The 14,662-nt window shown below is 40.5% G+C and overlaps 1 protein-coding gene across 5 annotated transcripts in view; it reads right to left on the reverse strand.

Moving 5' to 3' along the window:
* The window catches only part of kank3 (KN motif and ankyrin repeat domains 3), a 35,494-nt gene that overhangs the window by 5,029 nt on the left and 15,803 nt on the right, over positions 1–14,662 (reverse strand). For 3 of the 5 annotated variants that reach the window (XM_044360639.1, XM_044360637.1, XM_044360636.1), the window contains 8 exons: positions 7,858–7,932; positions 6,227–6,315; positions 3,831–5,627; positions 3,319–3,421; positions 2,870–3,094; positions 2,502–2,592; positions 1,784–2,003; positions 941–1,083 (listed from right to left, as the gene is read on the reverse strand). In XM_044360639.1, coding sequence (XP_044216574.1) covers positions 941–1,083; positions 1,784–2,003; positions 2,502–2,592; positions 2,870–3,094; positions 3,319–3,421; positions 3,831–5,627; positions 6,227–6,263 — 2,616 coding nt within the window. In that variant the 5' untranslated portion in view covers positions 6,264–6,315; positions 7,858–7,932. The remainder of the gene's footprint in view (positions 1–940; positions 1,084–1,783; positions 2,004–2,501; positions 2,593–2,869; positions 3,095–3,318; positions 3,422–3,830; positions 5,628–6,226; positions 6,316–7,857; positions 7,933–14,662) is intronic. The other 2 variants (XM_044360640.1, XM_044360638.1) reach the window with 1 other exon arrangement.

Raw genomic sequence — 14,662 nt, forward strand, 5'->3', positions numbered from 1 at the left:
ACAGATGACTTGTGTGTCACGTTAGGCTACACGTTTCCTTAATCAAATTTAACCTATAACACATTACTCCTCATGTGCTCTGGCTCTGAATGTAGTACTTCATTACAACACAGGAAATGCTCCTTACACTTCCTCCTTTAAATAAGCAGGGAACAAGGAGTGGTATTATTCCCTGAACACCTTTTTTTTTCTCTACCTTCTTCAAAACAGCTGCAAGAATAAAGTAGATAGTCATTCAAAACTATTTTTTGTTAATAAAAACTGACAAAGTCACATTTAACTTTTACTATCTATGACTGTAAAATTGTAAAAACTAAAATGTTTGCAACAGGCACACACATAACCACACTATAAACCAGGAAAAAGATTGAAAAGTTAAATTAGATTCAGCAATGGAATGCTGCAAAAACCCACTGTATCCAATGCTAGTAAAAGATCTTTAGTGACTCATTCACTTATGTTACAATTTTTCATATTTGTGGAATTGATTCTATGTCTGGTTTTATATAATATGTTTTGTACTTAATAGTTTAATGTGTCCAAATCAGACTAAACTCATTTAAGAGGGCCAGCTGAGCCATTGACTGACTCTTGTTGATGTATTGCTTGACCACAGAATCACATGAGCTCTTTGTGTTCTTTGTGGACACAAGTCATTCATATTTCTGCTTTTTTGTGAAACAAATATTTTCATTCACACTTTCGAAAACCAATCCAGCATGTACTCACTAATCTTGTGTTTTAAGTTCATGTGATTTTTTGACAGGCAGGGCTTGCATAACATAAATGACACGCATATGACAGGAACGACTGTGGTAAAGTGACTGTGGGAACATGGAAGGAGGAAGGTTTTTAAAAAGCTGGCTACGAGCTGCAATTTAGAAGCACGAGTGTTTAATACAAGAGCACTGTGAACTCTGATGGACAGATGGGGACTTGCCTGGCTGGCTTTGGCGTTGACATTGCCCTGACTGAAGAGCTTCTTAACCACAGCCATGTCATCCTCCTCCTTCACTGTAGAAAGAGCAGCCAGCATGATGGCCGTGTAGCCCGCCTTGTTCTGTTTATCCACACAGCACATGCCTGTAAGGAACAGATGTTTTTTTACTAAGTATATAAATGCACACATGTACAGTACATATTGCTGCTAGCATGCAATATGCCACCTGACAAGTAGAGAAATCGGGATTAGTTCAACATTAGTTATGTATGTAGAAATACATACATGAATCACCTGAGTTCTGTACCGGGATTAAAGATCACAACTTCATTATGAGGACTGCGACTGGATCCACCTTTTCCTGGTCAAGAAATAGCTCCAATGTAGAAGCCAACAGCTCTTAAAACCACACTGTCTCCTTTTTCTATTTCTGCATATGTTTAACACACAAGATGCCAATAATTCGTCATTGGATACTTGTTGGAGTGAACATTTTTTTAGTTTTAAAAGTGCTGGGCTAGCTGTTTTCCCCTACTTTAAGTCCTTGTGCTAAGCGAAGCCAAATACTTCCTGGACGAGTCTCTGTCCTGAAACTGACATCGGTTATTTAATGAATGTTCCATTAATCACCATTTTTAATATTAATACGGAATCAAATGAAAGGTTTCTGCCAAACTCACTGAAAATAAACACCAAAATCACCAAACACAAGTGGACATATGCCAAGTAAACACAACACTAGGACAATAATGGGTTGGATTATTGACTATATTGTAGTTTTAGTCTGTAAGGTAACAGAGTGTATCCTTGTGGATCCTTATCACAGAACTTTCGGCCACTGACCTGTGTCCAGCAGCAGCCCCACCACACTGAAGTTGGAGTGTGAGACACTGTAGTGGAGAGCTGTGTTGCCGTTGCCATCGGTCATGTTGACTACATGCTCCAGCAGCGTTGCAGACACCTCCGAGAATGCCATCAGGTAGTCCGACACCCGCGATGGCTGAGCCATTTTGGCACTGGAGATGCGAAACCACTCAAGCTGGACAGTGTGAGTGCTGGAGAGCTAAAGGTAAAGTCATCCATCAGTATTCATTGTGAACAACTGAGCAGAACAGAATCTGAGACATGCTGACATAAGTTTCATGGATCTATTGTCAACTTGCTACTAGTATGAGCTAGCTTAGCAGATTATTATTAGGTAGTTTTCTCATAATGTGTTAAAGTTAAAAACAGTTTCCCTCATGTGTATATACTGTACAGGGCGTCATGGGTTTACAGTAACCTGACATTCCACTGGATGTTGAGGGAAGTCCTCCTTTTTACCATCTGCTGTTTAACTCAACAATGATACAGCGCCTTTCCTCAGTCTAGACTCCCCTGTTATTGTTACATGAAGCTCCTATTGTTTCTAATTAATGTTTGCTGTTGCTAAAAATATCCCTAACCGGTACAATGCAGTCCCAGAGCTTTCATAAGCTTGAAGTAATTACAGTATAACTAGACATTACATTTTGCATTATTCTGGTGATAAAATGGTTTGAAGAAGCATGCAGGGACGCACCACTTCCTTACTCTTCAGTGTTTTGATGTCATCGTTCAGGTGATTCTTCAGAATGAGGCAGGCTTCACGCATTTTTGAGCTTAGCTCAAACCTGTGACAGACACACAATTTATAAAGTTGGTCATTTTTGATTTCTGTGCCACACAAGACAGTACAATAGCTCACTTTGTTGAAATAAGTTTCCACTTCAATATTTAAGGGGGAAAAAAGCCACATTAAATCCCTTTTGACAATAAACTGTTAAAACATCAAAGGGCTGGGTGAATACTTTTTATAGACTGACATTCTTTTCTGCTTTCCAGCATAGTTTTTTTCTGTTTTTAAGATGGTAGTATGTATTCATCCTAACTATATTAGGAACAACATACTTCTCTTTCACACCATCAGATGAATAATTTTCTGCTCTCAGAGTTTCCTCATCTGTGTCAGTTTCGTCCAAGTTGACGTTTCTTTCCTCCTCAGATGTTTCTTCCTCCAGAGCAGCCTCATCCTCCTCTGTACTGTCCAAGCACTCGCCTTCTCCACTTTCTCCAGAAGAACTCCCATCTTCTTCCTCCTCTTCCTCATCCTCTTCACTCGATGTGGACTCATACCTGGAAGATTCAAATATTAGCTGGAACTTGGCTCAAGTTGTTCAGTTCACATTTGTAGGCACTTGGCTGGCTTTCTTTTCAATTAGTGAGGAAAAAGAAGTTTACATTCTCATCAAGGCTCTGACCTTTTGGTCGCAGCGTTGATGCCAACCTCTAGACCATCTGCTGCCCCTCATTTTATTTTTACTGTAGTAAAAAATAAAATTAGGTTTCATGTTACTCACCCTCCATTTAGAATGCCCACAAACTGAAGGCTCTTCTTGCCAGCAGTGCGATTTTCCCCCAAGTTACTCCCATCCTTCCTCTTCATGATAGATTTCAGCATACCTGTTGCCATACAGGAAGCAGATGGATCAAACAATAGTTCAAACAAAGAACACATACCTCAAACATGATGCATTATGTGAACAGGTTTTCTCAGCCTTTATCATATGAGGACTATACCATCAACTATAATTTAAGCAGCTCTACTATGAAAATACAACATATGTCCCAAATTGTTTTGAAAATGCAGATACAAATTCCTTAAAGTGCCTAAAAATTTGGAGATTACCATCCATTCCTCTGTGAAAATATTATTAATATAATTTGTGACTGCACATTTTTAAATTCATACCCACTAAATATAGTTTAAAAAAACAATCTTATGTCAAGGTCTACTGACTGTCCTTGAAAGAAAGCATTTGTTTCTGTCATGAAGGAAGCAGTTCATGTCGGCAATTACTGTAGCACACACCTGTCTTGGTGTTGCTGGTAGCAGTCGTGTCTCCTTGGTCTCCCTCTTTCTTCTCAGCCATACTGACCACTTCTTCTGGCGAGACTTTGTAGTCAGCGATGGTCAACTGTCTCTTCTTTGGCACTGTAACTTTCTGCTCCTCAGTCTTTTCCTCAAACAAATTCTCCCATTGGCACCCAGTGCTGACCACTGCAACAGGAACTGGTTCTGCTGGTGTCACTACAGCATCAGTCTGAGTGCCTTGTTCAGTCTGATTTGCTGTTAAGCCCTCACCTACACTTGCATCGCTCACCTCGGGACAGCACAAGACTGCAACATGCTTTAACTCAGAAGTCGATGTCTCTACCTGGGCATTTGTCATGACTGGTTTGGCGAGAACACCCTTTTCAAATGTGACTTTGGACATTTTCTCTTCGACCTGGGCTCTGAGAATTCCCAAGTCTTTGTCGGCCACACTCAGCCGGTCCTCTAGAGCCACAATTGACTCCTGCTGGAATTTAATGGTGTCCTGTAAGGTGTCCATCTCACGCTGTGTCTCGGAGGTCAACCCAAGTAGTGACTCCATAACCCAAACTGCAGCCTCCTCTGTCTCCACTCTGGCTTGTATTCCCTCGTCATGAACCAGAGTGGCTTCTGTTCCTGTGCCTTTCTCAGAAACATTCACCTTGGTGCCCTCAGAAGCATCTTTCACACCGTGTCTGTGGTAGAAAACAACAGAGTCCATTGGCATATCGTCCCCAACTGCCACTGATTTCTTCTCAACAACTGAAACTTTCTCTGGAGTTTTTAATAAAACTTTAGGTGAACGTTCTGCAGCTTTCTCCTCCATCCCCTCAAATTTCTCAGTCAGCTTTTTCAGCTCCCCAGATTTTCCAAGGCCTTTGTGACCAGGTGAGGTTGGTGAAGTTAATCGACTCTGGATACTGGTGTTGGTTTGAAGGGTCTCTGTGGTTTGGGTGGAGGACTCTGAAGACGGTTTCTGCTGCTGGGCCGCCTCCATGGCTACTTTCTTCTCCTGCAGTGCCAACAGGAGCATGTCTTTCTCTGCACGAAGTTTGGCCACCTCTTTCTCAAGTGCTGGAACCCCCTTTACCCGTTCTTCCATCTCCTTCAGCTGCTTCAAGGCTGTAGCCATCTGCTCTCTAACTGTCTGCAGCTGGCTGGGTGGGATTGGAGTCATTGTGGTGCCAGCGGCTGGAGTGCTGCGCCCAGAGGTCTGAGGACTAGGTTTAGTCCAGCTACTCTGCAGTGGCTGAGGTGATGGAGAGGTCAAGAGCTTCTTGGGAGGATCTCCAAGCTGGAATCGCCCACCATTCTGGTGCTGGTGGCTCTGCTCCTGCTGTAACCGCAGACTGGTTTCAAGAAGAGTCCGCTCAACTCTGGGGTTGCGCTGTGGTGGAGGGGGTGGCACTTTGGTTCCGGCAGACAGTGGAGGAACACTGAGGAGGGTCACAGGGGAAAGAGAGAGCCCTTCACAGGGTGCTGACCCAAGGCGGTTGCGTGGTGGCGGTGGAGGAGGAGCTCTGCCATCCTCACTAGCCGGGGATGCAAGAGACTCTGTGGAGGTCCAGCCACTGGTGCGCCCCCCCACACTAGGGCTCCTCTGGGAGATTTTGTGCCCCCGTCCAGAGCGGCGGGATGTCACTGGTGCACGGCGAAGGTTGTGCCCACTCTCTATCTCTTCTACATATTTGAGGAAATCCAGATCAAGCTGGAAACCATACGGTGTTTGGACGGAGTAGGAGGCTGGCTGGTTAGCCTCTTCCTGACTAGAGTAGAGGAATGGAGAGCCCAGATCTGTAGGGGAAAGGACATGTTACTGGACAACATGGCTACATTGATGGTACTTAATTAGTCCTGCTGATACAGCAGAGACAGACATATTAAAATAGTACTGTTTTACAAAACAGTAGAGAAAATAGCACTTACTGTTGTAATATAAACCAAGAGATTATGTACTTTGAAATATACTTGTTGTAATATAAACCAACCACTTAACTTGGTTTATACAAAAACATTTTTTTGCTTTAGTGTTAACACAATATATCCAATATAATCAAGACACTAGGTAGTTTCAATGTTTTCTGGTATATTGAAGCTATTCTAGGTGTTTGATGTGTTTACAGTACAAGCAATATAAAGACACACAAAATGATGTCATATCTTTTGTTTCTTGCGGTTTTAAGCTTCCTTGACATCTGAATAAATCACTGTGGTAAACTCCACCAATCTCTTGCAGGTTAAAACAAGTTGATTTATTACGATAACTGGAAAGCTACAGTAGGTGTTGCAACACTAAAATCTCACAGAGTAGCCAAAATAGAAAATACAAAATAAATTTGGTAAAAGAAAAAATGACTTAATCTTTTTAAGAACATCTTCATGCAGTTTCTTACCAGGCAGCTTTGGGTTAACTTGGACTGACTGAGTCATTTTTCAAGACTGGGACCTTTGAGCACACACACAGCTTCAAATCAACACCTGGCTGAAGAAAACATACAGTGACATGGATGCATTATGTTTAGACAACAACAAGCAAGGAAAATACTAAAAATACTGCCAGAAGTCAGTTATTTATATTGTCAACAAAAAATGTAGGTCACCTTCTGACTTGCTGGAAGTATCACAATGTGATTTGATTTTACATTATTAATCATTCTATAACCACAATTACATTACATGCTTCAGATGTTGGCCATCAACACATTTTTGTCAACAGGAATCATCTTTAAACTTTAAACAACAGTACACCTTCTAAACAACCCAAATGGCTCCATGCTCTCACTTTAACAGTGCACATAGATGCATCTTTATAGGAATTGCAGACTTTCTACAAAGTACAGGAAGGCCTGAAGAAGTTTGTGTTTTCATATGGCTTGTTAGCACATGTGACAGCCTGTGACTGAATCTAAAGGAAGGTGAATTCCTCTTTTAGAGATAAAGAGGTTTTGTTAACTGAATCTGCTGTTTGCTTTTCTTCTTCAGAGGTGTTGAAGGACACTGAGCCTGACATCATCCCAACCTCTGAGCTTTTTGTGTGTGTGTGTGTGTGTGTGTGTGTGTGTGTGTGTGTGTGTGATTGCGTGTGCGTGCATATTCTACTGTCAAGCTTTTGACCTCCTTAGATCTCAATGACTGTAAGAGCTATTACGAGCCTCTAGGGTTGAAGATACATGTCTAAAGCGCAAGTACGTGTGAGTGTGTGTGTGTCGACATTTCTGGCACAAAGTGCGGATAGAAGTCAGGGAAAACACCTCAGAACAAGCCAACAACAAAGAGCTGAACAGTGTCCAAAAACCACAACACAGCTGCTCCATTAACAACAGCATCACACCATCAAATTCTACTGAAAAACTACAGAATCCATCTGCTGACCGCTACAACCTATCATACGCAGCGATTAAAACCAGAAAAGATTTGTGAACCTGAAAAGTTGTCCAGGAGGAAATGTGTACAGTGAACTGAATTAAGTATTATAAGAATTTAAAACTGCTCTATGCCTGAAATCAGGTATCATGCCTAACCTTGCATACAAACTGTTTCACTGGGAAATCAGTGTTCATTTATTCAGATACACATATGAGAAAAGCAGAAAACTAAAATTGGTTTGAGACACAGTAAAAGGGTCTTATAACAAGCTGGATAGTATTGTTTTGGGACTTGAGTTTGAGTTTTTTCTGTTATTCATTATCATTAAGATACAAACATGAACTAAAGTTGGGGGTTTTTAATTTTCTATTCAGCTATAGTAGCTATACTTGCTCATGTTAACAACCTGGTTTTCTTCTTCTGTTTGTTCCAAACAGACAGGAAATACAAGATACTTCCTGAGCTGCAGGAAAGCAGGAAGGGAAACTTTGCATGAACTAAACACTTACTGGATATCTGTTATACCATTTGAAGAGGTGTTAATCTAAATAACAATTTGATAGATTGCTACTTCAAAACAAAAATAATAAATGTTTAAAGAGTACACCCAAAGATTCTAACAAAGCAGTTTGTTTTAGCCTGTAGAGGAAAAGTTTACCTCTCTCAGCCGCTCAGTGAATGATTCATGCAGCTGGAGATTAGGCTGGTTCCCTCCTCCCTGCTCCACACAGCCCTGTGAAAGAGAGAAAGAGACCATCAGAGCAGTCCAAACATAACATCCAGAGCACACCACGATTACAGTGCAATGGCACATTGTTGGGTGTCAAATTGAATTAAATGTGTCGGGAAACATGACTGAACATGAAATGCAGATGCTTCGATACAGGGCTCACTTAATAGTTTAATGAGGATGAAAATTGCATGAATCATACAGTATGTTATGGCCTCTACAGTCATCAGATCTCAATCCAACACTAAATGAGGGAATATATTTTGGAAGAGAGGCGTTCGTCCCTCCAGTGGATTGCCAAAGACTTGGAGAATCCCTGAAAGGAGCATTCAAGCTGTCAAGGAGGCCTGAAATGGCCCAAAATCTTACTGAAAAACCTGATGGTAATTTATTTTCTTTTTACACCCATCTGTTTACCATTTTAGTGAATCTGGAGCAGATTCAGTAGTTTGTACACCAATTTGGTACTTTAAGCTTCAATCTCTCCAGCTATGGCTCACCAGAGGATGACTGGTTGCCTGGCAAGATCACAGTGACGACAAGACTGGAAAAGTTCCAGCACATAAAAAAATACTTGTCTACCTTTCAGTTTTTGTATTGATTTAATAAATTAAATATAATATAATTAGTGAGCTTCAGAGGTGCCTTGGACAGAGCCAGGCTCTGATATCACCGTTACCTGTAACATACAGAATGTGCATCCACCTGCACCAGTAACTATCTCAGGCGTGTGTACAAAGAAAATTATAGGGGCTGCTGTTTATGTGGGTCGTATAAAACCAGTGTGTTTTGAACGTAAGACTAGTTTTCCTATAAATCTCAGGTTCTGTTTATAATATGTACAGCACACACAGATACACACACGTCCTCCGTCTTTGAAATATGAACACACATACAGTCTCAGATACAGTAACTTGTGACCCACCACACACACACAGAACACCTCATACATGCAGTCATTCATTTTGTTTGAAACATACACACACAGATGTGTTTTCCAGCCGCCTCGGGCACATTCCTACCACATGCTGTTGCAACACGCCAGTCGTCCTTCTAGCTGACTGACTACTGATAACCTATAAACACACACACACACACACACACACACACACATCATCTGTCAGCTCAGACTGCTGCAGACAGATCCTTTATTGTCAAAGTAAAGACCACAGACAAAACACTAATTATCACAAATTACATCATTGGCTACTATGGATAATGGATTAATTACAATTTACAGCCCTCAATGGAAAGAACAAAAGTCTCTAAGTGATAACAGCGTTTCTGCACAGTATCTTCTTATCAGCCATTGCTCTGTTTCTTCTCAGTCTTTGTCAGTTTCTTCTCTCAGGACAGACCGCAGTAAACATGATGCTCACTGCCTCGACCAGTCACACACACACACACACACACAAGTTATACAAACGCTAAAAGGTTTTTTAAAAGGAGTGACCTTACCTTGATGGCTTTACTTTGGTCTAAACAAGAGAGAAGTAGTCAACCGTACTTTGAGTTTTTATATTTGGTTTGTTTAGGAAAACAGGGACAAATTACAAGCTAACCAGAGCTTATAAACAAGTCACATGACTCACAGGTGGTTTGTTTATTGGGCACTTTTAGTAATCCAGCCTGGTTAAAGTTAAAATTAGTCTGACCTCAGTTTCTATAACTTTAGCTCCTTAACTGGGTTTTTTTTTCCTTTTTTTCTTCTACCACATTTGTTAGAGCTGGGTTGGATTCCACTGATGTTTTTTTGTAAAAATCCAGGTATAGTTTCAGTCCCAATGTGGTGAAGTCTGTGTTTGGTAAGGTCTGAGTACTGTTATAATACAGCAGTGCCATGGTTTGTATCAATGACAACAAAGTATGTGTGTCTCTGAACTTAAAACAACAAGCTTGTGTATTTCTGGTGCGATTTTACTGTGATATCATTATTACTGGCACACAAACACATAAAGCAGGGCGTCATTTCTTCTAAACGTCAACATTAATGACTGCTTTCAAGGCACTGTGTAATTCATTTTTGATAGTGACACTAAATTTAACATTACAAGGAAAGCCAAGCGCATGTTTTTCTCCCACTTTGACCGATACTGCTCACTGAATAGAAACACAGACTTTTTCCTCAGACATTCTGCAGAGTTCAGGTGGCATCATTTAACCCTGGAAAAACTTGTTTTCACCACAAATGTGTCCATATACAAATATTATAGTCTGAAGGATGAATTGTTGGTTTTAGTAGTCCAAACTGACAGCACTGAAGCTATTATTTTATCATAAACTTTTCTTAGACTGTTCGAAGATACAATTAAATCCACATCAAATCCATAAAAAAACACTGCAAACAAAAAGATGGCTGCTGTTAGAGGCACCACAGTATACATTGCTGAGAAGTAGAGCATTATTCATAACATTTAATTGGATTATGTGTTGCATAGTTGATTGTTAAAGCAACAAAATGAACAGCACACTATACTCTCTCTGCTTTACTCCTCTTTTCCTTCCCACATCTATTCTTATTTCTTTCTATTCTATTCTTCTTCCTTTTCTTTCACTTGCTTTTACTTTAGTTCCTCTTGTTTACACTCCATATCTCCTTAAATTTCCCCTCTTCCTTCTTTTCTTCCCCCCTCCTTACCGCTCTTCATTTTTACCCTCCTCTCCTCACATGACTCTCATTTCTGCTCTCACCCTCTTCTTTCTCACCCCCCACCTCTCCACACACACACACACACACTTCCCTTAGCGCCTCTCAAGTGTTGCTGTTTTTTCTCTCTGATTTGATGACAGACAGCAAATTACAGACTGCAGGGAGAAGCTGCATTCCTTCCCTCTACACCCCGAGCACTGACCAGCTGAGTGCCGAGCTGTCGAGTCACACACACACACACAAATATTCATGTACATACACACACTTGGGTGCCAACACCACAAATGAAAATTCAAACACGCACATGCCAGGAACAAAATTATAAAAATATCCAACACAACAGATAAGCATCAAAACAGAAAACACACTTTATACTCACACAAATATTCAACAGTCTGATTTACTCACATGTATGAATCCACACACACACACACAGTCATATGATCCCACACAATCAGACAAAGACAATGTTCACAGCTACAAGTTTCAGTGAACTCATTGTGAGCAAACCACTTTAATTTTGTAAATGCCTAACTGGGTTCTATTGTGCAAACTGCATTGTTCTTCAGACTGATGTCAGACATCTGTATTTCCATGGCGACTAATTGTGTTAACATGACATTCTTGATTCAGTTTCAATGCAACATGGCAATCATAACTGCAGCAGCTCACACCCAACACTGCACTCACATCATTACATTACAGGCACTTTGCAGTGAGTGAAACCACAGAATAATCTTCATGCTTTGCGGCGGCGGCGGCAGCAACCGCCAATAAATATTCCTACATCACACATATGTGATAGAGGATCATCATTTTTTAAATTTGATCAGCTCGACGTGTATTTTATTGGATAAATGATTGATCTGGTTTATTACAATTTTAGAGTTATAGGTCTGTAATTTCTGAATCCTTTCCTAGTAATTTCCAAGAAGTTGTTGGAAAGAACTATGTAATTTGGAACTAATTAATTGCATTTAATTTCTAGAGTAACCTCAAGAGTCTTTTAACATGCAAAAATGTGGAATTTGTCTACAGACGAGCATGTTGAGTAATGAGTGAATGTTTCCTTGGCTTAACAAAGCAATTTTCCTTTTAATTAGTAGCAAATAAAATTATTAGGAATTTAAATCTGTAAAATAAAGTGTAACCTTATTTCCAGAACTTTGGTTTTCGTTTCCATTGATTGAGATATACATACTCAACAAAGCAATAGCTGAGATCTGGGAACACGGTATCATTGCTATCAAGAGGTCAGATAATGAGACAGGTTGTAAACAAGCCAACACCCACATTATCAAAAAACTACTTTATTTGAATGTTTAACACAAAGGGAAATGTTGCTAATAATCCCCATCTGCACGGGAAAACTACAGCCAATATGGCTGGTCAAAGCTAAACCAGAACGCCTGTAAACTGTAGCTTAATGGATTTTTACAACAACAGTATGGTTAATCCATGTTTTCCCTTTCAAATAACTTTGGGTAAACTGTGGGTTTATTAAAAACCTGTCTGATTGTCTGACTTCTTGTGTTTCTTGCTGTCTTGGACTTCTTTTTTGCAATGTCATCTGCATTTCCGGCAATTAACTTGTAAAACTTTTTGTCCACACAGGGTCGCCGTGTTGTTGTTTGCATTTACTGTTGTGTGACTCTGATGTTTGAGTTTAAAGTAATGAATGAAAAACAGACATACAGAGACTAAAAACTGAAAAGAGCATTGACTGTTTTATGGTTATTTATTTCTGTTTTACAACATACAGTAACTGCCATGAAACTATCAGCAAATAAACAGTCTCTAATCCCTCACCACCACTTTCATTCACCCCCTAGCTATCTCAACTGCCTCTCTGCTTGCTCTCTCTCTCTGCTTGTTTGCTTACTTTATCTCTCTTTTTTTTTTTTTTTTTTTATAACTAGTCCAACCCTTCTCCTTTACCCAGTATTTCCTTGCTTTGCCCCCTGAGCAGGGACTTTTTTTTTTTTTTTTTTTTTTAAACATCTGGAACTTTCGGACAGAAACTGAATTTGATCCCTGGTTCCTCTAGTCAAAACGGAGGTTTAGTTGCTGAGTTTTGAATGTTCCTTCAGTTGAAACGGCCTGTGATTGAGTACAATATCATTACCACCAACAGCAATGATGGCTAGAACTACTCCTGGCACAGCTGTGGCTCAGGAGGTAGAACAGGTCATCCATTAATCACATTGTTGACATTTCAATCCACGGGTCCTCCTATCCATATATCGCAAATTTGAAAGCACTTTTTCCATTAAGTTTAAAAAAAAAAAAGCACTATTTAAATGTAGGTCATTTCCAAAAATGGAATTATGCTTTAAGTCATCAATGTATACTGACTAAAACTTCTTTAGTAACAGTTGGATCAGTCTTTTAACAGTCAGAGCTGCAAACAAATGAGCAGCTCACTTTACATTCAAAACACAGCGCTGCATGTTTGTCATCTAAGATTCAATGAACTTGGCGTTGTGTTATAGGAGGCCGATTTAAAGGAGCAACACTATTTATTTCTACAAAGAGAACTTCACACGGATTAGTACCTCAGTGACATAAAGTGTTTCCTTGAAAAATGGCAAATACAGCAATTTGTGACTGATACAGTTTTTCCCCTCAGGCAGAGTAGGAACATGTGACGAGTGGAGAAGTCCCATGTCGTCTCAGAGCAGACTTGCGGACGAGTTATTAATGAAGAAGAGAACATTGTGTCGTCCTGCAATCAGTCCGCTTCATGGAAGAGGAAATGTTGTGCTGGTTCGAGGCTCGGAGCCATGTTTTGAAACGGTGACCTCAACTCCACCGCCACCCTTTTCCCGACAAGGGAAGCCAGAGAGAGAGAAAGAGAGAAAAAGCGGCACAATCTGACTGACAAGGAGGGGAGGAAGTGAAAGCCAACATCCTCTCTCACTGACAGCAACTCTTACTCTATCTGACTGTTTTACATGAGAAAAAACCCATTCAGAAATCTGGACACACATAGAGACACACACATAAAAAGAGACACCACAGATACAGGCCTCCACCCTTATATGCATACCACACATGCCCACAGACACACTTGAATTACTAAACATGTGAGGACTTTAACTGGTTTTATTTCCAATCCCCTGACTGAAACATTTACACCAATTATAATTCCAATCTGAACCCAAAACTCTGACCATGCCCCGCAGTTATTTTTCCAAATGTAGTCTAAAGAGCTGAAACGATGAACTGATTAGTCGTTAGAAAGAAATTTTACAACAGTTCTCTCGTTCCAGCTTCTCAAATTTGACAATTGGCTTAATTAAAATAATCGCTAGGCACAGCTCTTAACATTTTACTGATTATAACCAGTTTGGGGGGGGGGGGGGGGGGTGTTAGCTGTTCAGGAGTTTTTGATCATATCATGTGATCTTCATCAGTAAAAGATAGCTACGAAATGGACCTTGGAGTGAGATTGTTCTCTCATCTTTCATTTCCAAGGTCAAGAACAGACTTTGAACTTCAACTTTTAAGCCAACATGGATGAGAAGTGCTCAGAAAACAACATGAAATGCCAACATCTATATTTGCACGACAACTGAGAAAACTGATCCTTATCTGAAGGATGAAGATCATGTGATATGATTGAAAAGCTCTAAAAAGGACCTTGAACTGTTATTTCCAAGGTCAAGAATGAACTCTGAACCTCAATTTATGTGTCGCTTTCTGACAGAGGAAACAGCGTCACCAACCTTTAACTCTCATCCCAGTTCATCTTAAATTTAAACCCAACTGCTAATTCTGAACTTAATCCCTTGTAGAGGCGAGGAGCCGCTAAATCATCTTCATACTGAGGAGATTTCTTTAAAGTCTTTATCCTTGTGTGGACATTTAGGCCTAATAGATACAAACGCACACTCAGGAGGGCCTCTCTGCTGCTGGGATAAATCTGCAGTTTCCTGAAGGGAAGCCCACTACTCCCCCAATAAATCCCCCTCATCACAACGCACACACACACTCCTCCGTGCCCCTGTGGTAGACCTCCCATTGTCTCCCAGTAGGAACTTGGGGGGGTGGGGGGGAGGTCCTGCCAGGAAACCCATCAGG

This window comes from Thunnus albacares, chromosome 9 (assembly GCF_914725855.1).
Source record: "Thunnus albacares chromosome 9, fThuAlb1.1, whole genome shotgun sequence".
Taxonomy (NCBI): Eukaryota; Metazoa; Chordata; class Actinopteri; order Scombriformes; family Scombridae; genus Thunnus; species Thunnus albacares.